At 39.2% G+C, this 24,490-nt stretch overlaps 3 protein-coding genes across 5 annotated transcripts in view; 1 reads left to right on the forward strand and 2 right to left on the reverse strand.

Annotated features, from left to right (window-relative positions):
• ABHD18 (abhydrolase domain containing 18) overlaps positions 1-4,861 on the reverse strand; it is a 20,302-nt gene extending 15,441 nt beyond the window's left edge. The window contains exons 1-3 of one of the 2 annotated variants that reach the window (XM_074542009.1): positions 4,690-4,861; positions 2,487-2,636; positions 2,054-2,162 (exon numbers count right to left, since the gene is read on the reverse strand). In XM_074542009.1, coding sequence (XP_074398110.1) covers positions 2,054-2,145 — 92 coding nt within the window. In that variant the 5' untranslated portion in view covers positions 2,146-2,162; positions 2,487-2,636; positions 4,690-4,861. Of the gene's footprint in view, positions 1-2,053; positions 2,163-2,486; positions 2,637-4,474; positions 4,626-4,689 lie in introns of those variants that run through there. The other variant, XM_074542010.1, reaches the window with a different exon arrangement.
• Positions 4,859-15,980, forward strand: MFSD8 (major facilitator superfamily domain containing 8). Its single transcript, XM_074542008.1, has 12 exons — positions 4,859-5,017; positions 6,034-6,119; positions 7,012-7,055; positions 8,323-8,563; positions 9,400-9,513; positions 10,109-10,253; positions 10,841-10,899; positions 11,456-11,564; positions 12,591-12,725; positions 13,086-13,189; positions 13,278-13,537; positions 14,630-15,980. The coding sequence occupies exons 1-12, from the start codon at positions 4,914-4,916 to the stop codon at positions 14,843-14,845; spliced, it is 1,617 nt and encodes a 538-aa protein (XP_074398109.1). The 5' UTR covers positions 4,859-4,913; the 3' UTR covers positions 14,846-15,980.
• PLK4 (polo like kinase 4) overlaps positions 15,524-24,490 on the reverse strand; it is a 13,228-nt gene continuing 4,261 nt past the window's right edge. For both annotated transcript variants that reach the window (XM_074542007.1, XM_074542006.1), the window contains exons 6-16: positions 23,848-23,948; positions 22,290-22,681; positions 21,753-21,857; positions 21,295-21,397; positions 20,703-20,852; positions 20,250-20,380; positions 19,773-19,864; positions 19,408-19,546; positions 18,489-18,629; positions 17,501-17,607; positions 15,524-17,130 (exon numbers count right to left, since the gene is read on the reverse strand). In XM_074542007.1, the coding sequence (XP_074398108.1) occupies positions 17,031-17,130; positions 17,501-17,607; positions 18,489-18,629; positions 19,408-19,546; positions 19,773-19,864; positions 20,250-20,380; positions 20,703-20,852; positions 21,295-21,397; positions 21,753-21,857; positions 22,290-22,681; positions 23,848-23,948 (1,561 nt within the window). In that variant the 3' untranslated portion in view covers positions 15,524-17,030. The remainder of the gene's footprint in view (positions 17,131-17,500; positions 17,608-18,488; positions 18,630-19,407; positions 19,547-19,772; positions 19,865-20,249; positions 20,381-20,702; positions 20,853-21,294; positions 21,398-21,752; positions 21,858-22,289; positions 22,682-23,847; positions 23,949-24,490) is intronic.

Here is a 24,490-nt window from a genome sequence, read left to right on the forward strand (position 1 = left end):
GTGCCAAGAGACTTGAAGAAACAAATTCAGCTTGGTTTTGAACAGGGATTTTGACTTGATGCCCTCACATTGGCCCCTTCAACCTTAAATACTCCATAACTTGCTCATTGCTGTGCTCACAAATACACATTTTACCTGACAAGCTAAAGAGTGAAAAGTACAGAGAAATGACCTCTTCACCTCCCCAACACCACAGAAAACCCAAAGAATGGAAAGAAAATCCAGTTTATCAGCACACAAAAAAGAGCTCTTTGCTTTTCTTATAGAAAACAGCAAGTGCATTAAGTATTTCTGAGCAAGCAAAGGTAAAGATGTGAGATGTGAGTGTGGAGGGTAAGCTAAATGAAGAGATGCTTTGTTTGACAATAAAACTTCAAAAAATACTGCATTTGTTTTTTCTAGAGTTAGGTGCATACTGAAGGCTAAATCTCACCTCTGCTGAGGAATTCCAACCCTTGCTAATGAGTTGAAGACAAAGAGTTTGGATATTACCATTCACCACATCGAGGGTGAGCACACAAAATTTCAGATTAGGCAGAGCAGTCTGTCACTCAGTCTTGGATAAGACTGAATAATGATCACTCACCATCACAGTGATGGGCTAACAAACCAAATAAAACCCCTCCTCCCACGAGGCAGTGTGAGGAGTCAGAAGGACACAGCATTCCTCCTTCTTCATCCAGGTGAAGCCAGGCTGCTGGGGAACAGCTCATCATCCTCCCAGTCAGGGCAAAAATAGAACAAATCTCTTCCTCTTTTCAGACCAGCTTGTCTCCTGCTTCCCCCTCACTTTTGATCTGCTGGGAGAGGGGTTTCCCCTGGATGAAGAAGGAACTGTAGCTGATGTCACTGCTGCCACCAGCAACACTCCCCTGGTGCTGCTTGGTGTGGGTGTGATCACCCTGCAGAGCCCAGGCAGGCCTTCAACTGGGGAGCAGCAGCACCAGGCAGAGGCTCCCTGGATGGAGACTGGAGGGAGATGGGGATGGGGCACTGCAACTTGCCTGTGTCTCACCAGGAAGCCCAAGGTCTTCCAAAGAGAGGGGTTGATAACATGAAAGCATCCCATTTTGGATACACACATGGGATAGAACACAGAAATGCTGCAAGCAAAACAAACCTCACTGGTTTTGGTTACTCCAACCAAAGCCAAGATTGCCATTTTGCAGGAAAGTCTGCTATTTAAGAGAAATATCAACTGAAGAGGCACACAAAGCAATCCAAGTGCCATTTCCACATCAGATCTTGCACATGGACTTAAAAACAAAAAAAAACCTCCCATAAAACTCCACTGCTATCCAGTGCACAAAATTTTATTTCAGTAGTTTTCAAATGTTTCTTTATTGATTTTCATATACATAAAAGTGAGCTTATTAAATGCAGGTTTATAATTTCTTATCTAAACACTGCACAATGCAGAATATATATACTGTCACTTCATTTTTATACTCAAGAAATACAAATGCTCAACTTTATATACTTAAGAAATACAACTTGTCAACTTTATCTCAATAGTAATTAATAAAAATACTCAAATGCTTAAAAAATTAAGAGATACTTCCATTTTTTCTTATTTTAAAGACCACTAAAAAGAAAGACTTTGCTACTTTGGGCTGGGAGAGAAACTTCTGATTAAATCTTACACTTTTAAAACTAATTAGGAAGTTACAGAAAGATAGCAAGAACCACTTTAATGTGAAACAGAAACAATTCTTCTGCAGAAATTCGTCAAGTTTTGCTTTTGGAAAACACTTGCAGAGCTGCTGTTACAAGTATGCCATCAGATAAACCCCAGTGAAAACTTAGCTGGACACACAGACATTCTCTCAAGAAGATCCTCATTAAACAGAAAAAAAATTGCAAATCCTTTAAAGGCTTCTTTTAAATCCAGTTACTCCCTTGGTACAGAAACACATGATTTCTGGAACAGAACCAACTTCAACACTTTTCCTATTTTAAATACAGGATAGCAATTACTGTTGCTACTTCAAGGGTTGGGTTATTTTCCTTTAATGTAACATTTCAGTGATGCTGTTACTTTTGAACAAGTCACCTTTTCAGATCCTCTGGCTTTCCCCATCCTCTGATGAACAGTTTAGTGAGGAGAAGCTTTCGGTACAAGACATCTAATTTACTTACACCCATTAGCAGCACACTGGCATCTGGGGAAAAAGCACAGGTAAAACCAAGGCAGTTAAAATCTCCATTATTTTATTCATGGATTGTAAGAAAGAGGAAGGAGGGAAGCAGAAGAAGCTTTCTGCTGCAGGGAAAGTTCATTTTTGTAATCTTGCCTTCCTTGGTGCGGTTAACATCCTAATCCTTATTTTATCAGTTCCTTTCCAATTTTGATATTTCTTATCAAACTCACACCCTCAAAATCCTTGCCAGGACCATTTCTCTTTCTACAAATACACCAGTTCAAACAGAGCTAAGTCTACCAAGATTTTAGGCAAGCTAAGTATTATTTTCAAAGCAATACTTACTGAAGTGAACAGGGAGCCACTGCTGAGCTCTTCCAAGGAAGAAGGAAGAAAAAAAACCCAAACAAATACAACTAAAAAGAAGAATTTAAATCTGGTTTCTTGGTCAGCAGGATACAGGTTACTCAGTTAAAGTCCAGGATCTGTGTGCACCTAAGAAAAGAGCAGATTTAATAATCAAACATTTGGTTACTGAGTTCACTTCAGGCATTTGCTACTATTTCCAGATCTCTCCATACTAAATGTACTCCATAAGCTCATCACACTCCAAAGTAGTGAAATTTAATTTCTGGGTTTTTGAAATTTTATTTTCATCCAAAAGCATTTATTCTGTCACACTCTAATATGGTCATTTTTAAAAATAAACTTGTTTGACTACAACAAGTCAAAATTGTGATCAGATTAACAAAAACATTCCTCTGCACTTCTAGAAAGCGAGCATTTAAGAATCAATATACAGCATAAAAAGGAGAACTCTCTTTCTAGAGAAAACCTAGAATAAATTACTATTAAGAGAAATTATAGGCACTTGAATTTTAGAACCAGCATTCTAGAAAGCCACAATGGCTCTAGGATGTTCAATCACTACAGGATAAAAACAAATACATGAAATGAGCAGAAAGTCACAGTGGGGATGCTTTGTTTTAAAACATGAAGATGTAGATTTTGCTTTGAGTCCAAAGTCTGGTCTGACAAGCTCTCTGCTGCACCAAGGGAGTGCCAAAACAACTTTCTAGGCAAGTGCATTATATTTAAATGTAATATTGATTGAGGCAAAAGCTTTCTCTCATCCTCTCCTCTGCTTCATTGATGGAATGGAGCCTCTGAAGTAACTCATGATATTGCAATTAATCAGAATCAAGATAAAAGCACTACTGGAAAGAGTACAGGAAACACTAAATCAAATTTTAAAAATATTCCTAGTATGTGTAGTATGCTGCATAGAACCTCTCAGAAATATCAGTGAGATAAAAAAAAATGTGTGAGGATTGCCCCTACTGTATCTCTGTAACAAAAGGGCAGGACATGCTCCAGTCACTGCTCATCCACGCCTGCATGGCAAGACAACTACAAACAACTTTAGTGCCAGGAAAGGCAAATCCAGCTGCTGGAGGCTGAAGTTTTATAATTTCACATCAACAGCAGTATTTCAGCAGTGAGGATTTGAAATGAATGAGAGAATCAGGAAAGGCCGTTTCAGAATTCAGCTTGATTTGCTCCACTTGACAGCTCCCATGCCACATCCCGATCCCACTGTGAGACAGGTCAGCTGGAAGCAGTGACCCGATAACGATGCTGTGGAGCTGTGTGGCCCTAGAGACACGATCTGTGCCATGAATCTTGAATGAATATACTGTTAACACAGAAAGCTTTACATAACTGTGAGCTGCGAATGGAAACCGCAGCAGATGCAAAAGCACGCTAAGAAGAAACACAGAAACAGACACATAAACTCATCCAAAACCCAGAACGTAAAAGGTCAGCTCTTGGTTTTTATCCGTGCAAAGAGCTTCGGTTACAAGAAAATCAGCCCTGCAAAGTACAAGGCCCACAGTGTAGCTTCTATTCTATACATGGATGTGAAAAAGCCTACCTGAAAAAACCACCGAGGCTGTTTTAGAAGGCGGAGCTGCCAACTTCCCTACCCTCCCTCTCTCTATTTAAAAAACCTCCCTTACAATTAACGCCAGCTCCTTTTCTGATAGAAGAAACGCCTGCTTAGGAATGAAAGAAATCACACAGAAGTCACGCCAAGGCAGACACAAGCCCCACAACAACTCCACAAAACGGGACGGGCACGCAGGAGCCGGAGCATAAACAACGGGGCCTAAAGCAGGGCTGCGAGCAGCTCCCCGCCAGCCTGACCCGAGCACTGCAAGGGGGCAGGTGCGATCTCAAAGCTCTGCCATTCCCCGATCCCAAACCTCCGCCATCCCCCCCGATCCCAAACCTCCGCCATTCCCCGACCCCAAACCTCTGCGATCCCAAACCTCCGCCATGCCCCCGATCCGCAGCCCCAGCCCCAGCAGGAAGGGGCGGCGGGAGGCAGGACGCGGCCACCGCCACCCCTCCGCCCGCCTCAGCTCGCCCCGGGCCGGGCAATGCCGTGAGGGGGAGCGGCTCGGGCAGCTCCCTCCTGCCCGCCCTCCGCTCTGGCACCGCTCCCCCAGCCCGGCCCAGCCCGCGAAGGTCACCCGCTGCTCACCCGAAGCGCTGCCGGTGCTGAGGCACCACATGGGAGGGCGGGAGCGGGAATTGGAGGAAGAAGAAGAAGAAGAGGAGGAGGAGGAGGAGGAATAGGGGAGGGCGAAGGGCGGGACGGGGACGACACGGACGGGACGCGGCTCACGCGCCCATGGCGCTCGCGTTCGGGCGCCCCCTGGCGGCGTGCGTGAGGCGGCCGCGGGCGGGGCCCGGCGCTGCGGGGCCATGGCGGCCGCGGGCTCCGCTCCGGAGGCGCGTCCCGACGGGCGGGAGCCGCTGCTGGGGTCCGCAGGGGTCACGGCGGATGAGGAGGAGGAGGAGGAGAGCAGGTAAGAGCTGGTTCTGCTGTGCAGGGGCGCTGCGGACGCACCGAGGAGCCGCCCGCGGGTGCCGCGTCCTTCCCCTCCCGTCACGGGCAGCCCGGGCCGGGGAGCGCTGCCCGGCCGGGGGTCCCGGCGCAGCCGCCGTCCCCAACGCTCCGGAGCTCGGAGCCCGTGTCCCGGAGCGCCCCGGGCCCGGCTGTGGGAGCGGGCCGTGGGCTGCTTCCCTCTGTGGGAAAACACAAACGCACTGCCTTGGGAAGTTCCTAAAAAACGCCCAGCGCGATTAATATACGGCAGAAGTCTGGGGGTTTAATAGCAGCCTTCATGTGTGGGCAGCTGTCCGGCGTTTGGGGCTTTTACCCCCCTTCTGACAGCAAAACAAGTGTCATGAATTTTAAATCGCAGATTTAAGTCTAGGTACGACTCGCATAAACAGCGTTTGTAAACTATGTTTAGGCATCTATATCTATAACCTGACTCTGCATCATCTGAATAAACATTACTTTGTAACTTGGTTTGTAACTTCTGTTTTAATTTTTTCCATCCCTTGCAATCTACAGCACTATCTTTTACACGCAACTTTTACGTTGTATGTTGTTATTTTCTCATCATAAAAACTGTCTGGCTGTAGCTTTTAGTCAAATCAAGGATTGTTCAGGTTTGTGGTTCTTATAAGGTTACAGCTGTGAGGGGTTTAACACCCACTTTTTAAAGGTTTTATACTCCAAAGTGTCCATACAGAGTTTGCAAAACTGAAGACCTGCCTAGATCAAGATCTCTCTGTGTGACATTTGGTGTGTGATAGCATTTCTGTTATTTTGTTTGATTTGTCAATCTAGTATTTTCCCAGCAAAAATTAAATTCTTTATAGTCTTTGCTGAGTGGAAATCCACTCCTCCTTAACAAGTTACACATTTGCATTGAGAGATTGGTGAAAAATGTTTGCAGTGTCATGTGGGAGCAACTAGAAGAGGATCTGATAATGATTTCTTTCTCCCTCTTGCTTTTTGTTTGAAAACCAGGGATGTTGTGGAATCACAGGAGCATTATAAGAGCAGGTGGAGATCCATCTGGATCATGTACCTGACAATGTTTCTCAGCAGCGTAGGTGAGTAAATACACGTGGAATTTGATGTTACTTGTTTAATTAATATACTTTGGTTTGAAAATGACAGGGTTTGAAAATTCCAGCTAGAGAGCTTCTTTGATGCTACTGTTCTAACCTCAGAAAAGGAGCATTGTTTGATTCTTTAAAAGAGAATGTCTGAATCTTAGCAAATCAAACAGAAAGTTACATCTGATAAGTAATAAAACTAATTTTACACAAAGAGATGGATTACATAAGTGTGGCTTTGGTAGTGGCAAGGTAAGGGTATTGCTCAGAACCCAACAAAATAAAGGTTGCACTTTTATCACCCAGAGTGAAACTTCTGGGCAATGAAAACAGAAATAACATGGAGTTCTTAAGTAAGATTTTTATGGGAATGTATGCTGTCTATTTCAAAACATGTAACAAAACTTGTTTTCTCCTACTGGCCTTTGCATCTCCATTGCAGGACTAAATAACTCCCCCCAGAAACAAGAATTGATTTTTGACCTTTGATGATTTTCTGTGGGCCTAGAAATGATCTTGAAGGTCCTAGGATACTTCAGTAACTCTTTTATTTATTATTATTAGCTAAAATCTCTGTGACTAATGAATACAGATATGTCAGTATATCAAGAAATTCTTTTTACTTTGAGGACCTTGTTTTCTTTCCATTGGGAGGACAACATAGGAGGTTTTTTGTTTAGTGTGTATGCACCTATAAAATGAACTTTTGAAGGTAGTTCCTCCTGATAGGAGGAATTAGCACTCCTTAAAAGAAGCAGAAAACGCACAGGTTTATTCTATAATACATTTAGAGGCATAAAAATAGACTTGTAATAACTGTTTCAGAAAAGAAAACTACTGATAAAAATGGCAAATAAAATAACTTCATTTTTTTACTGTGTTACAGGTTTCTCTATTGTAATTATGTCTGTGTGGCCCTATCTCCAAAAGGTTTGTAAATATGGGGTGTTTTTTAAAATAATTAAGAACAGAAAACTCCTGCTCAGAAAGTAGATAATAGAAAACCTGACATTTTATTTAGGAAAAGAAAAAGTAGAGGGAGGTGTGTGGCTTTAAAAGGCTTTTATTCTGCCATCCACTTAGACAGCTTTTATTATTTCTTGCAAAATTGATAAAGGTACAATTGATAGAGGTGCATCATAATCCAGAAATGTTTGGTTTTCCAATATCATGATTTTCAATAGAAGTCTTGTTATTAAAACCTAGTAGACAAGACTTGTCTGTGTTTTGGAAAAAAAAAATAATAAAAGAGGAAACTGAAGGTAGAAGTTGCTCTGTAGATATCACATTGTTGCACAGAGATCTTGGTATTCCTAACAGGGGATAGCCATGGTTTATTTGGAGGTCTTAGATTTAAATCTAAGATCTTAGATCTGAAATCTCTTAGATCTTAAAAGCAGCACAGAAGTCCCTAAAACCTCAGTTTAATCTGTGCTAGGATTTCAGTGCCCCTGGAACTGTAGAAGGAACTTTTCAAATGCAAATTTGGGAAAGTATAACCTGGGCAGGGACCTAGAGGTGTCACTGAAGGTGAGGCTGATGCTGAATTCTTGCAGAAAACAAGAAAATGCATTGCCAGCTGTTGCTATAGGATATGAAACAACACAACATGCACCCACTGTTGTTTTTAAGGTGAAAAAAGGGAAGTTTATTTTTTGATTTAACACTTACAGATTTTTAAAAGTGAAAGTGGATTGGTGGGTGAAAGTGCCACCTCTCCAATGACACTGGACAAACTAACAGTTTATCAAATTTCTTTTCTTCTAGAAAAGAATGCAAAATAATAGGTTATTTACAAAAAGTGTGTGAGAAAGTTTGCTACAAGAATGTAAACATCAGAAAATCTTAAAAAACAAGAGTGAGAAGCAGTAAATCAGGACAGACTGAGGCATGTGCAGAGACAGTGACTCTTGCTGCTGGCATGGAAGGTGCTGCCATGCTGCTCAAGGTCTGTCTCTAGCCCAGAACATCAAAATCTCCTGGAGTTTGCTGCCAGTGAGCCATTCCCAGGAAGCAAAGAGGGTTTTATTGGTTGGGTGCATTGCTGGAGAGAGTGAGCAATGCAAGGTTTATTACCCAGAGATGGCATGACAGTGCAGAGTCCTTGGTGTGCCAGGTACTCATTCTCAGAGGGTGTTGCTGCTGATATCAACCCTGCAGTGCTTTCCCCACAGACCTGACTCTTGTGTTCCTGCAGATTGATCCAACAGCAGATGCCAGTTTCCTGGGCTGGATCATAGCTTCATACAGCATTGGCCAAATGGTTGCTTCTCCCCTCTTTGGCCTCTGGTCCAACCACAGGCCCAGGAGAGAGCCTCTGGTCATTTCCACTGCAATTTCAGTAGCTGCTAATTGTCTCTATGCCTACGTCCACGTGCCCCATGGCCACAACAAGTACTACATGCTGACTGCCCGTGCTCTCGTGGGCTTTGGAGCAGGTAAACACAGCAGGATGTACATTTCTGGAAAATGTTACATTCTGTGTCTCGTGTAAGATGCTTAACATTAAGTTGTAATACCAGCTTTATCATTATGTGAATGAGAACTTAACATTTAACAAAGCAAAGGGTTGGCCTGTAGTGGTTTGTAACAAAATTATGTAATTGTGCTGTTGTGTAAAAATACCAGAGGGAGTGCTGGCTTTTATTACCTTGCAAAATCAGAATCCAACCCCTGAAATAAATGTCACTCAACATTTAACAATATGAACTTGATACATGAACACTTGCTTGGTTTGGGTTTTTTTTTTGAAGGCAATGTTGCTGTAGCTCAATAGTATGTTGCAGGTGCCTATGAATGATTGCCATGGCCAATACCAGTGCCTGCCAAGCAAACCAACTCCTGAAATAAATGTCACTCAACAGTTTAGCAATATGAACGTGATATTTAGATGAACACTTGCTTGGTTTTGGTTTTTTGAAGGCAATGTGGTTGTGGTTCAATAGTATATTGCAGGTGCCTATGAATGATTGCCATGGCCAATACCAATGCCTGCCAAGCAAACCAACCCCTGAAATAAATGTCACTCAACATTATAACAATATGAATGTGATACTTACATGAACACTTGCTTGGTTTGGGTTTTTTTTCAAGGCAATGTTGCTGTAGCTCAATAGTATATTGCAGGTGCCTATTCTCTGATAGAAAGAATGATTGCCATGGCCACCACCAGTGCCTGCCAAGCAAACCAACCCCTGAAATAAATGTCACTCAACATTATAACAATATGAACTTGATATTTAGGTGAACACTTGCTTGGTTTGGTTTTTTGAAGGCAATGTGGCTGTAGTCCGATCGTACATTGCGGGTGCCACTTCTCTGACGGAAAGAACGAGTGCCATGGCCAACACCAGTGCCTGCCAAGCAGTTGGCTTCATATTAGGCCCAGGTAAAGCAAAATCTTCTTTCCTCAGTTCTCTTACTTGAAATTGGGCATTGGAAGTAGGAATGCTCAGCAGCTGTATGCAAGGGATTTTATGGCATAGTTTGTCAGTGATATCAAGATTGAATAAATGGGGTCCACTAATCCATACATCTCTAAGCCAATATAAATGAAACATTCTTGTCCAATTGCTCTGCACCAATCTAAAATTTAATTTAAACCTCACCCACTGCATCTTTTCTCTCTAGTTTGCCCATAACACAAGGGATAATCCAGTCCCAGGACCAATGTTTTCCATTAAGAGCAAGAGGAAAAAAAATTTTCTGTCTGCCAAGAAAATTAACTATTGGTACAGTCAGAATTCAGTTCTATAAGTGCCATGATGCTGTTTACACTGTTTATTTTGTGTCATCAAGTACTTTCCTGAGTAGCTGAGATCCCACTGGTATCCATTTTGTTTATTTAGAGTAGAAATTTCAAAATGTAAAAGGTTTGACACGTATAATACTAAAATTTTACTTGGCAGTTAGAACTTTTATTATGTGTTCTAATGTTTTCTTAATGATTCTCAAGATTTTCACAGTACATTGATGTTTTGAAGTTTTTCAGACATGTTTTACACTTATTGGAGAAGAAGGAGTCACGTGGAAATTCCTTTGTCTTCAGCTGAACATGTACACAACACCTGTGTTATTTGGAGCTCTCTTAGGAGTTATTAATATTATTCTCATCTTTGCCATATTCAGGTAATCAAGTAAAAAAAAAAACCTTATAAATACCTTACCTTGTTTTTGTGGGTGACTTGGAGCAAATAATAGCTGCTCAGCAGGAGGAGTATTAACCTGCTAAAACTGTAAGTTTTTATTCATTTTTTAAGTGTTTCTACCTTCTTTAATACCTTTTTTTTTTCCTGCTGCTCATAAAGGCATCTTGGTGATGTTATGGCTAAAATGTAAACTGATTAAAAAAGTTAAAGATATTGGACTATTAGCTTGATATAGCTTAATGTTGGTAACTGCTGCCCATGTATTTTCTCTAAAGAGAAATTAGGTTGTCTGTAGGGATCTCAGTGTCTGTCTGTCCTTTAAGATTCTCAGGGGACATTTTTTGTCATTATCCCACTGGTGCAAATGCATATGGATATATGATATGCTCCCACTAGAATATTTCCTTTCTTGAATAGTGTTCACTGCAGTCAGGTGCCAGCTTTGTAGATGATGTTTAATGGAGCTGCAAATAATTATCCTATAGATTATACCATTTACAATTATTTTAATAGAAACACTAGATCAAATAAATGTGTGTATTAATAAAAAAAATTTTACATTTCTAGGGAGCATCGAGTGGATGACATGGGACGCCAGTACAAAAGTATCAATTCTGATGGAGAAGGTACCAGTGTTTCCTTGAAAACTTATTCTGTGGTTTTAATTTTGAAGTATTCTCTTATTACATAGAAGCATTTAGAAGTATTCTAAGTTTGATACTTGGAAGCTGATGTGGAAAATAGGCTGCACCTCTCCCTAGCTGGTCCAGAAATTGCTTCAGTTGTTGTGTTGTGCCCATGTATGTATGGATCCTTCCATGTTTTCATCCTGAGAATCTTGCTATGGAATTTTGACCTGTGAAGAGAACTTTTTGGTTTCCATTGTTCAGATATTTCAAGAAGTTTGCTTATTTTGCTGTCACTCAAGATTCATTGGGAAAACAGACCGTGTAACCGGTTTGGAAATCATTTTCTCTAATTGACAGTGGAATTGAAATTTGAACAGCTCCATTTTGATGTAAAAACTTTATAATTTGAATGTCAAAGTATAACTTCCTAGCTGCCCACCAACTTACATGCTAAATCCTTGGAAGACCAAAGGAATCATTGCTGTTTGTAATTTGTGATGGTATCAGAAAAAGCTCAGTGTGCAGTTCAGGTAATTGTTTTGTGTTGCTGCAGGAAGTGATGTTCTGGATCAGAACACAGAGGGAAGCATTGACCACGTTGCTGTGGTAGCACTCAACATTCTCTTCTTTGTCATCCTGTTTGTGTTTGCTGTCTTTGAAACGTGAGTTTGTCTGTTTTCTCTCAAAATATTCAGAGATATAGAATTAATTAGAGTGGGGGTGCATGTAAAGGCTTTTCTGTTCCACTCATTTTCCTAAGCAGAAGTCCAAAACCACAGGCAATCAAGCTGATGTGCACTGATAATGTATCAAAGGTCAGTGATAACTGAAGTAACAGATTAAAGGTCAGCAATAACTAAAGATATCTACAGAATAGTACATACCTTTACCATATCTACCATATTTGTGCTAGAGAAATCATTAATGTAAAAGCTTTTCAATGGAGGCAAATCCATATCCTCAACTTTTTAAGTATTGAAAAAAAAAAAAAGCTTAACTTAGGCTGGCTAAAATCTTCAGAGAAAACAAGTTTTCCCTTGAGTACCTTATTGTTTATTTTTTGTTTTAGTTTTGTGTGATTTCTTAGTATGATTCTGATTATCTCCAGAAGCTTCAATGCATCTTTTATTTCAGTAGTGATTAAAACAATTGTTTGATAGAGTTAATACAGTTGTGTTCTGAAATACACTGTTCTATATGACTGGGGTTTTTTTAGCTTAAAGATGTATGTTATTTACTCCCAAATTTTCTGTCTGTAAGAAAAAAAGTAAAACATAGCATCATTATCTCAGGCTCAAGTGTGTACTTCGTTTTTTTATCTTAGGAAATACTTTGAATATATATGATTTATTCTGCAAGTTTTTTGAGCTCTAATGTAGTTAAAATTTATTTTACAATTTGGCTTTGTCATGAGTTGCATTATTTTTAGAAAACTGAGGTTTCAGAGACTGGTTGGTTGCTAAAATTTAAACATTATCAAAATTATAATTTTTGTTCTCACAGGGGCTAATTTTTTTTTGTGTCTCTATTACTCTTGCTTAGTTTTCACTCCAACATTGTTTCATGAACTATCAGAAATAGATTAATGATGCTTCAGAATATATTTGGTGTATACCAGATACATGCATGGACATTAATGCATGGAAGAAGGTTTTTATGCTTACTGTATTTTTGTTCTGTCACTCCAGTATAGCTACTCCACTGACAATGGATATGTATTCCTGGACCAGGAAAGAAGCTGTTTTTTATAATGGAGTAATCCTTAGTGTGATTGGCATTGAATCAGTTATTGTTTTCATGGTGGTTAAAACACTATCCAAAAAGTAAGTTTTTGGGATTTTGTTTCTTATGTTGGCTAAATGTAAAAAGTTTTATGGCAGGGCCAAATCTCTTACTCAAGTCTCTTACTGGTAATGAGTCTGGGTTTGCTATGATAATGAAATACTTCCAATTCTGGCACAGCCTTGCTGTTGTGGTTGTTCTTTATTCTGTTAACATAACCCTCTCTTATTTGACTGTCTGTTCTCCTTGAATCACAAGAAAATTTGGTTTTAAGTTACTGGGATTTTGTAGCTTTTCTTGCCAGTGTTTTGGTCAGATATCATGGGGTGTGTCATTAGCAGCTAGTTAAATTTTACATTAAATTATTTGATACATTAAACTGCAATTTGATTGTTTGGCAGGACTGGTGAGCGTGCCATACTCCATGCAGGCTTACTGATTGTCTTGGTTGGATTCTTTATCTTACTGCCTTGGGGCAAGAAACTCCCAAATATCCAGTGGCAAGGTATAGTTCAAGTCTCACCAACCACCTTCTTTTGAAAGCCTTTCATTGCACTTTTGTCCCTAATGATATGAATAACTTATCTTTACAGAAATAAAGAACAACTCCATTCCCAGAACAGCCCCCAGTGAAATGTTAGCACCTTTCTGGAGTTTGCCAGAGCTGCAGCTGCCATCCAACCACACAGCAGAACCTGTGGGCTGCCCTGTCACACAGTCCTGGTGCCTCAACACTCCCATGATCTACCTGGCCCAGTACATCAGCTCTGATGTGCTCATAGGCTTGGGCTATCCTGTTTGCAATGTCATGTCCTACACTTTGTACTCCAAAGTCCTGGGACCAAAGCCTCAGGTAAGCACCATCCCCAAAAGCTTTATTTCATTTGCTGTGCATTCTCTTTATTAGAGTGAGAGGTCTGGTTAAAATTCCTTTTGTCATCAGCCAAATAATAAGCAGGGCAGAACTTTGCAGGGCAGAATAATAAGTGTTTTAAGCAGGGCAGAACTTTGCAGGAACTCCAATCTTTTTCAAAATCCAAGGCAAGTCTCTAGGGGAATTAGAAAGCAAGGCTTGTGCTACTTCTGAAAGTCTTACAATGTGAAAATTTCATGACTGTTCTGGCAGAGTCCTCTTCCTAAATACCAATTATATATTTGGAATACCAGTATGGAATAATGTCTCTTACTAAGTTTATTATATAAACTAAGTTTATTATATAGACTACTACTAGACCCCCCAGTATGGGCATTTTTTAGTATGCACCTAACTCTAGAAAAAAAATACATAAATGCAGTATTTTTAGAAGTTTTATTGTCAAACAAAACATCTCTTCATGTAGCTTGTCCTCCACACTCACATCTCACATCCTTACCCTTGCTTTCTCAGAAATACTTAATGCACTTGCTGTTTTCTATAGGAAAAGCTAAGGTTAAAAAGTAGAGCTATTTTTTGTGTGCTGATAAACTGGATTTTCTTTCCATTCTTTTGTGGTGTTGGGGAGGTGAAGAGGTCATTTCTCTGTACTTTTCACTCAAAACTGTTCTAGCTTGTCAGGTAAAATGTGTATTTATGAGCATAGGAATGAGCAAGTTACAGTGAAACACAATAGCAAACTTACATTATTGCTTAACAAAAAATTTTATCCCCCTTTTGCCCATTTTTTTCCTGTTATATTTTGGTGAAAGAGACTTAATGCTTTGAACCAGAGCACAGGCAGAACTTATTGTTAGAAAGCAGTAGAGTACCTATGAGTGGAGCCTTGGAATAAAGCTTGGAGAGGCTGAGCAGTACTCTTGGAAACAAAGTAATCAGTGTCTTAATGAGTTAAGACAGATAAGTGGTTGTTTAAATACTTCTACATTTTCTAGTTAGGCTAATGGCTTGGAATTAATGGCAAGCTAAATAATGCCAGTATCACTTACATAAGCTTTTGATCTGCTGCAGGGTGTCTACATGGGATGGCTGACAGCCTCTGGAAGTGCAGCGAGGATCCTTGGGCCTGTGTTTGTGAGCCAAATCTACACTCACCTGGGGCCACGCTGGGCATTTAGCCTGATCTGTGGAGTGGTTGTAGCCTCTCTCTTACTCTTGGAGATAGTGTACAAGAGACTAATTGCATTTTCTGTCAGATATGGGAGGATGCAGGAAGAGAATTGTTAAATATGTATTTAAAAAAACACCCAAACAGTACAACCAAGCAGAAGTAATAGTTTATTACTGCTTTTGATTGAGGAGTACCTAACCACTGACCTTGTTGGCTGTGTGCTAAAAACTGTACACCTGTACTTAAACATTGACAGAACATTTAACTAGGTCATACCCCAGTACTGGTTACCCCTGCTGCAGCTGGCTTCTGTGTCCTGCTTTTCTGGCAGCAGAGGAAGGAATGTGACAGGTCACAGCAATACCATGTTTGAAGTGTGTACAGTTTATGTGATGCACACGTGCACTGAGTGCAGCTGTGAAGGTCACAGGTTACGTGCATCCTTTCCAGAAAGAAGTAAATGAAATATTATCTTGATTCTGTGAATCAGGATTAGTAACTCTTTTGCAACTACAAGATTAGTTGAGCTGCATGCACTTTGTATGGAGACAGCACTACTTGAGCAAACCTGATGTTGGGTTTGTTGGCTTGTGAGCACTGGTTAATGCAGACATCTGGTTCTGTTGCATCTCCCCCAGGTGACAGAAACAGAGGAAGGGAGGTGCCCTGTGGCATTTGGGTCTTTCAGTTGAAGAGCCATTGAAAATCACTTTCAGCAGCTGTTACTTGAACTACAGTGAACCAAATGTGCAATTTTTCCTCTACTATTTTGCTGAATGCCTTTTTGTAGCAAGAAGGAAAACCTGCAGCATTGAAATATGCACAGCTTTTCTTAACTACAAGAAAAAATGTCTAAGCACAATAGTTTACACTTTTGTGCTTGGTGAGAATGAATGCACTGTGCTAATTAAGAGGAAGGAGAAAACTGGCTCCTGGGTGTTCACTGCTATTTCTTCTGATATTAGGGTACAAGAAACAGGAATTTACACTGTTTTAGTCATTCAGGCTTTATTTCAAAAAGTGAGATCTAATTTTCCTTCATAATGGGCCTAAGCTCATCTGGATGGGTTTGTTTAGCTCTTTTAATGCTACTGGGGAAAAAACCTCTGGAGTAACTCCAGTATGAGAGTTGTGGCTGCTGTCTAATGTCTCTACTGTTTGAATTTAATAAATGTAATTCTTATTCCTATGTACTCAATTGTTCAAACACTAAGAAACTACTGAATTAAAAGATGATTTTTTCAATACTAACTGAAGGGGATACAGGAGTTTTATTCTTCTGGGCTTTCATACTACAGAATCACAAAATGTTGTGAAGGACTTTTTTATAAGCTAATTCATAGCAAGTGCTACTTGTACATTGTTCTGAAATGTTCCTAGTACTAAATTCTTTATTTGCAAGCTATTTCCTTGATCTGGACATGACAAAGCAACCAAAGTTCTGTCTTTTAAACAGCACCTGAACAAGGAGAACTGGCTTGGAGCAGTTCAGCTGTGCTGTGCTTGCACACAGCCAGCACCAGCTCCTCTGAAACTCTTCATCAACATCATTTTGGATTTAAGTTCTTTTCCTGCCTGATAAGGAAGTCCTAGAGTATTTAAGTGCAGATACAAGCACCATCAGGAGTGTTAGCACACCTGAAGCCAAATGCTTGGGAGAAAAGCTGCTGTTAATGCTACTTCAGCTGCTTTAAGTATTAGTCAATGGTAAAACAAGGTAAAACCACCTAAAGTAATTAACTCTTCTCCTTTAACATTACTTGATCATGAAACAAATAAATAGATCCAGGCAATTACCACTGCATTTATTTTTTTTTTTGTATAACATGCTTGTGCAGGGAAGTTTTAAGCTGCTGCTACAAAAAATAAAAACAGACTTATAAAACATATACATATTTACATATATTACTTGTAAGACATAAAAATATAAGTTATTTACAAATACAAATACTTGAACAGCAGAGATGCATTTTCCTTGATTGTTGGCACTGAGTAAGCAGTGGAGTAAGAAAAAAAAATAAAACAGATTCAGATTATTTCCAAAGACTTAACACAGTCAAGAACTAAGTTTCTCAAAGCTTGGCTTGAGTGAGTTAATCCATCACTTTAATGAAAAAATATGTTTTGGATGAGACTTCACACACAATTTGCTACACATAAAGAGAGCAACCCTCCCCTTCCTAGCTTTTTACCAGATTTTGGAAGAATCTCTGCATAGGCTGAGTGAGATCAGTCACTGGACTGGGAAGCCAGTGAGTGAGTTTATTAAGCTCTTGTGCCACGACACCCGGTGTCCTTGAATCAGTGAGGACCAGCTGGATTGGTAAACATGACAAGGATAGAAGACAGACAGTGCAGCTTCTCTTTGATGTATTCTGGCAACTTATCATCTTCTCCATACCTGGAGTGGCAAAGCAGCATAGAAAAATTGAGATGCTTAAATAACTATATTGTCATGAAATAAATTATTTCAAAACATGACTTTGCTCAAGCTCCCTGTTTTTAATACTACACATGAACAGGGGCTGCACTCTGGAGACCAAGTAGATGCATTCCCAGCTTGTTTTTTAGTCATTTGTTATCCAGATAAGAAATGAATATTTATTTGTTATCAGTTGGCTCTGGGTGCTTCTCTTTATTTAAGGAGCTTACATAAGCTAACCAACTATGAAGTGATGGCAGTGCTAAGGTTTAAAATGTATGAAGTTGCCTGATGTCCAGCAGCCTTGCACTGAGTTAGCTGGATGTTTTTGTGGCAGGAACAGACTCACCTGCTTGTCTGGCCCTCTGGAGAAGTGTAAGTGATGGAAGAGACACCTGCTTGGGCTACCAGCTGGGATCCATCATTGAACTGAACCCACACTGCTCCACTGGTCAGCTGAGGAGAGAGGTTACGTTGTGGTTTGAGCATACAAAACACAAAATTACAAACCTACAACTCTTCTAATAATGGAAACTGAAAGCTTTGCAAAATTCCTAAAGGCACTTAGGTATTTTGTCAGTCTTTCAAACAAAAAGATTGCATGGATTTTACTTTGGAGGAAGCAGTCTCAGGCTGACTTCCTCAGGTTTCAGATGCTTGGCTTTAGATATCCTTGTCATACCAGATAAATGAAGCATTACCTTTAGCTTAACCACTCCTAAAGAAATCTTATGAAGGGCCAAACACTAAAAAGAAGCCTTTTGTGAGAGATCACAGCTATACACAATTTCAACTTTATATATAATCAAGAGAACTTTTTCTGTTAGGAGAGGAAGCTTACTTTATCTGGATAGCCAAGAATGTTTTAAACTTAAAGCTTATCCAACAGAAAAGCAGAGGGAAGATGGCTTTGCAAGGAAACAGCTTCTCCTGCTGTAGAGGAAAATACATTTCTCTTACATAGATCTGGTCTGTAGCTATTACAAACTCTGTCATGACACCTTTGTATCTGTATTAGTGAACAGAGAAGTGAAACAGTTTCAGTTTTTTACTAGAGTCAAATTTAAATGACAAAGGACACTGAAACAGGCAGTAATAGCCACAGGAAAACTGTGGTAACTGAGATACTGAACTATTCTTTTGGTTTCTTCTGCTTATGTAGATCACTATGGTTTTTATCTAAGACACTTTTTTAAAAGTATCTTTCTGCATACAAATTTTAGACTTAAGCTGTAGTGCACAACTGAATGATTCCTCACAAATCAAATTTCAATAAAAACAGATACCTCAACTTCATAGGAAAAAGAACAGACATGCCTCCTTTATTAATTTCTCACCTGAGAAGCCCAACCAACATTTTTCACAAAAACAGATTTGACAAGTTGGGCTGAGTTTGGGCTGCATTCCGTTGGATGAACAGAGGAGCAGGTCTTTTCAACAGTGTTAGTCAGAAATGTAGGCTTTTCACAGGGCACCACCTAAAAGGCAGAGATGCACAGAATGAACAGAATTAACAACCTTGGCATTAATCCTGAGGGGCTGCAGTGCTCAGTGCCACCTGTTCATGTGTATCAGCCTCCATGCTTCATTTCACAGCATTACAGTAGAAAAACCCCACAGGGACACAACTTTTTGTTGTCAGTTCACTTCAGGCAGGTGGAAATGTGCAGGATTCTGTACTAGGAACATGAACTACACAAACAGATGCAGATCCTACAGATCTAGATTGATGTATATTCACCAAAGCTCACAATAAAACTCAGTGTGCCAAGGCCCCAGTATGATTCAGTCAGCTGAGGAAGTTTTATCAGGAACCAAAGCTTGGTGGGCCTTTTAAGCAAACCAGATGAAATTGCTCACAAAGCCTTATTATTGGCTACACATATATTCTCACTTACCCTTTTCTTATATACACACTAACACTTGATTATTTCAAAACAACAAGTGCCAATACCCTTTGTGACACCATTTGTTATACAGCACTGAGGGCATATCAGAGCTTTCAAACTAAAGACTGTTGTCTAACACAAATAAGCAATTTTCAAACTCTGTTCCCAGGGGGAATTTGTAGCAAAGTTCTGGAGTGTTCTGATTTTTCAGATGCTCTTAAATCCAGGTATCAAAATCCACATATTCTAGTCAGTATGCTCACAAATGGCTAATAAAAGCCCATGGCCATACAAATGTAATTCCATTAATTCAAGTAAAACAGCAACATGGGAGACTGGTCTCCATGGTACATCCTTCTGTACTTACAGGAGCACAGTTTGGAGTCTGAACTGGAGTAGAACTGGCAGCCTGATTTCTATCCAAAGCCACAACTTCTTTTGAATAGTTTGTCTTGTCCAACAGTGGAGGTGCTACAGCCAGTGGTGATTCAGTATTACCAGGTTTTCTGGAAAAATAATGAGAAAAACAGGGAAAAGGTGTGTACAAAAGGGATTAAAGAAACAATTGAGGAAACAGCTCTTCCTTCATTTTGCCATGGACTGTCCAAAGCACCTGATGGCAGGAGTTTTCTACAGAACTGTTTTTCAGTTCATGTACATAAGTATGCAATAAATATTCAATAAATTCATAAATATTCAAATACATCAGTATTTTGAACTGAAAGATATTACCTTCCAACAATTATTGGAAAAAATGGAGCACTTCCACTCCTTTTCTCTTCTTCCAAAACAGCACATTCCAGTGCAAGGCAGATACGATGTCCCTGAAATGAGGAGTTTATTCAAGTTTTAAATTGAGATTTGTATAACTATATTTCCTACACATTTTGTGGCAAATGAGGCCACCTAAGGAAACTTCAACAGTACTGAATTTTTCAAGTTGTAAAAAGCAGTTTCATTTGTAGTGTCTAATCCTTTCACCAGACAGACAAACCTGCTTTACACACTAGTAAGAATTTCCCCTCAGTCTTGCTTGTGAGGGATTGTAACCATTACCTCTACTCTGATATTTGCTCTTCCAGAAAACATCACCCTCCCTCTTTAACAGTGTAATGAAAAACATGCAGAGCAACACAGGAAGCACATTTGTGAAAGGGAAGGTGAATTTTCAGGAAGATGCTTGGAAAAGGTCTGTGTGAAACACCTCACCTCATTGGCATGATCCATATAAGCCTGGATTTCCTTCTTCAACCCTGCTTCGCTTTCTCCTTTCAAAGTGAAGGATTTCCCTGACTTCTCAATCACACGAGTTATGCCAGCTGTCTTATGGATCTTTGCTCCTGCAAGAAAATGTCAACACTTTCAGTGGGAGCTGTATAAAATAACAGTTCAACCATGGAAATAAGAGTTCATGAATAAAACCAAAGTATAATTCAAATAACACTTTTGCAACATGTACTTCCTGAAAAAAATATCACTAAGGAACTAAACAATCAACTAAATCTACAAGTGCTAAAACAAAGGCAGGGTGTCCAAAAAACTGCTTATAATGCACTATTTTCTTCAAACTGGAGTGGTGGTTGTTTAGTGTTAGGTAATATTTTAGTGCAGCCCTAAAATGATGATTTAGCTATTAGCATAACTGCAAAAGTGAATACATACCATCATAAAAACAAATTTCAACATCTGCAGGGGGTGAATTTTCCATCAACATGCACTTGGCATATCTTGTATAAAACGTCACTTTGGGGGTTTTTGTTCTCACCAACTGCACAAACTTAGCTGCATACTGGTATTTTTTCCAGTACTTTTCTAAAAAAGAAAATTTAGAATTTAGCAGATGAAACACTCGTGCAGCAGCTTGAAGAGAAGTAATTTAAATTATATATTTGATAGCTGAAAGTTGTGAGTAGTATTTAAGTACTTGACAGGCATGTTTAGAGAAACTGACTTATTTCCACCAACAGCTCCTGGTATGAATGAGGAAAATATTAAAAGAGTTTTAATTTTAATACACTACATTATAAAGGGGAGACTCCTTAAAGGTTCCACATAAAAGGAATCAAAACCCATGGGTTACACTTCCCTGTGAAGTTTCAAAATATTTTCCAATTAAACTGTAGTTTAAATCTAATTCTGAAAGGGGTTTTACTTCAGAGTTATCTGAAAAGTAATAGATAAAAGCTATAAAGTCACAAGATTCACTTATAATATCACATTAATCATGATAATTTTTAAGTAAATTTCAGGTTACCTGGCAAGTTGTCAAAATTATATGTGCAGATGCCTTCAGGAGGAGGAGGAGGTCTGTCATCAAGAAGGAAACCTCTTCCTTCATTTGGATGATAAACTGCAATCTACAAAAAGGGAACAAAAATTGTGCATAGTTAAAACTTACTGCAGCACTGTGCACTTTTAACAGGTATGGAAATAACTCACATTTTAATTAAGCTCTATTCCTCTAAGTAATTATTTAACAGCAGCACTTCTTCACCAATACTTCACCTATTCCAAAAGTCAAGTCCAATTTTTTTCTGAAATAATTGCTTGCTCCTTGTATTTATATGGCTTTATTATGGAGGGGCAGAGTTTACAGCTGTGCATATATAAACAGAGGATTTCAAAAGAAATAATCACTTAAAAAGAAAAAGTCAGCTCTGAATGAACTCCAAGCGCTTCATAAAACAGTGAAGAAATCAAAGATGTACTCACCACATTTCCATCACAAGATATTCTGAGAACTTCTTTCACAAGTTCCTGCGAGCGGTGTTCTTTCAGAAACTCCATACACACTTCCCCAGTATCTAGAATGCTCACCTAAAATATATTAAACAGAATTTACTTTCTGCAAAAGGTAAGATACCGCTTTTTTTCCCCCCCACAAATGCTTTAATAAATGCTTTTTTTTTTCCTTAAATGCCCTTCAAACAGATAAATGCTTCTTACAATAACTTTTGTTATTAGTGCTGTTTTTTTTAAAGCAGAGCACTTCAAGATGACTGAAGGGTATCAGCCTGGTAACTGAGGGTGAGGCTTCTTAAAAGCAAACACAGACAGGTCTGCTCTATCATGCTTTAAGTATTCTCTACACAAAAGCTAAGATGCATCTTACTACTATGATTTTAAATGAAATTATCCTAGATTCACTTTCCTAAAAACATCTATTTCTATTTCACCAAGTGATTTTTACGAGGCAGTCACACCATATTAAGCACTTCAATTGTTGCCATTTTCAGAACTGATACTTACCACTGCATTTTTGGTTTTCTGCCTGATGGGTTTCAGCCTGTGAGCAGTGAGAGGTGACACAACACTCCTCAGTGTAGGTTTCTGGTGTGCTGATGGTTCTTGGCCACAAGTTTGCTTTTGCTCTGGAGCTGACCAAAGGCCACATGTCACTCTGGAGTTCAGCCAGAGGCCAGGCTGAACTTTCTCATTTTTGCAGACAACTCCAGGGATGCATTGCTTTGGGTTTCTCTGGTTTAAAGAATGTGGGCAGTCCCCAGATGCTCCATGGTTCCTGATGTCTTTTAAGGTGTTCCATGCATTCCTTGGTGCATCCTGCTGCACATCCAGGTGGTACCCAAAGCCTCCCTGTGTGTTGCTCTTGGCACTCAGGTCTGCAGGTGGCCCCAGAGCGTCTGAAAGCACCACAAAGGACATTGCAGATTCAGAGCCAGAAGGAAAAAATTCTACTATAGCTCAAAAGCTTTTGAAGGGATTGTACAGAAGGCTTATTTAAGGGAAGAATGGGATTTCTTTAATTCTCAGTCCAAATCATCAGGCCTTTTACCAACAGCAGCAAAATTCCAGTGCTTCTTTAAGCTGCTCCTACATTGCAGTTATGATGGACTTCAGTTTTTATACATCAAATAATTTTTAAGAATAATTTATAAACAAAATTCTAGGACTTCAAATAGATTCTTATACAAGAATTAGATTCATTTGTTGAAAAACATCTTATTTACCATTCAGATAACCACTAGTAGCAAATTTCATATAAGTTGCAGTTGATCTAACTAGTGTTTTACCATCTCCCAGAGGTTTTAGTACTCAAAATGTTAAATGCATACTACAAAACCCTTGTTTTATTTTTAAAATACTTGTATTTATTTATTTTAAACATCTGTTTTTATATTTAATCTTCCTATAACTCCTTCTCTAGTTTTGATATTTAAGCCCTTGATCAACTTTCACCTCACCCACATCATTATTGTGCTCCTTCTGCTGTGTGGCTGAACAGTTGAGAAGGGACCAAAAATTAAATAGGATTATTCTGACCATATGTTCTCTGATTCCAAATCCCTGTAGACAGGAAGGGAAGGAGTCCAGTAATATCAAACCAAAAAAAAGGCCAGAATGGATTTATGGTTTATTCTTATGATTAAATTACTTTATTTGTAAATGATGTAATATGATGCACAACAAAGAACACCTCCTTCCCTTCTGTGTCTTTGTCCTTTCCTCCACCCATCCTTCTGCAGCCTTATTATTTTTCTCATTCATTGAGGTCCCATCTTCTCTTATTTAATTGTAATTGCACAACTAAATTAATAGGGCTTTCAAGTCACCTGCTAGTATTTTGTCATATATTTACTCTGACATATTTACACAACAGGGTCTAAAATTCTGATTTCCTCCTGGAAATTTTTTGCTAAAACAGTAGTAGAAAACAACCAGCTTGTTTTAAGAAACTATATATTCAAATTCAATGTACAAAGAAATAAAAGAAAAATAGAAAATCTCACTGAAACGAACAGAAGTCTTTAACTTGACTGCAAAAATACAGAAGTGATGAGTAACACACCATTTGTTTGCATGCTTCCAAGCCACTGCTGCATGGTCTCAGCCTGGGACTTCTGCTCTAACAAACCAACCTGGGGCTTCACTGGGCACAGATAATTTGGGCTACAAAAGAAAAGTTACACACATAATCAAGTTTGCATCAAAGACACTTGCACAACAAAAATTAAAATGCTACAGCTGCAGAAACCACAACACTTAGAACATTTAGGAAATGCAGGTGGCATTTTGTAGCTCTAGGCAGCAAAGAAAGCGTTTCTTTTTATTTTATTTTCAAATGAAATCGTTTCCAAATGGAATGAAAAGTGATGATAATGCTGCCAGCAGTAGCTGTTCTTACATCTAGCACTTAATGCACAGCCTTGGAGAAGACCCAGTGATGGCATGCATAACAAACATGCAGCTCAAAGATGTCAATCCTACCACCCAAAATAATCTGAAATTGTATAAAATACAGTCAAACCCAGAAATTATAATGATTTTTTACCAGTTTTTTAGATGATCACATATATGTAGCCACAGGTGATAGAATGCATGTGTTGAAGGATAAAGAATACACACAAAACCAGTTACTGCAGAGTCACTGATCTGTTGTAAATTCACACTATAATCTCCCGTGAGGTTTTTTAAATCTCCATAGCCTGAAC

This window comes from Zonotrichia albicollis, chromosome 5 (assembly GCF_047830755.1).
Source record: "Zonotrichia albicollis isolate bZonAlb1 chromosome 5, bZonAlb1.hap1, whole genome shotgun sequence".
Taxonomy (NCBI): Eukaryota; Metazoa; Chordata; class Aves; order Passeriformes; family Passerellidae; genus Zonotrichia; species Zonotrichia albicollis.

Coding starts and splice junctions, on each gene's coding strand:
- MFSD8 (XM_074542008.1), top strand. CDS start 4,914: ATGGCGGCCGCGGGCTCCGCTCCGGAGGCGCGTCCCGACGGGCGGGAG. Junction 8,564..9,399: donor TCTCGTGGGCTTTGGAGCAG/GTAAACACAGCA, acceptor GGTTTTTTGAAG/GCAATGTGGCTGTAGTCCGA. Junction 13,190..13,277: donor CCCAAATATCCAGTGGCAAG/GTATAGTTCAAG, acceptor TTATCTTTACAG/AAATAAAGAACAACTCCATT.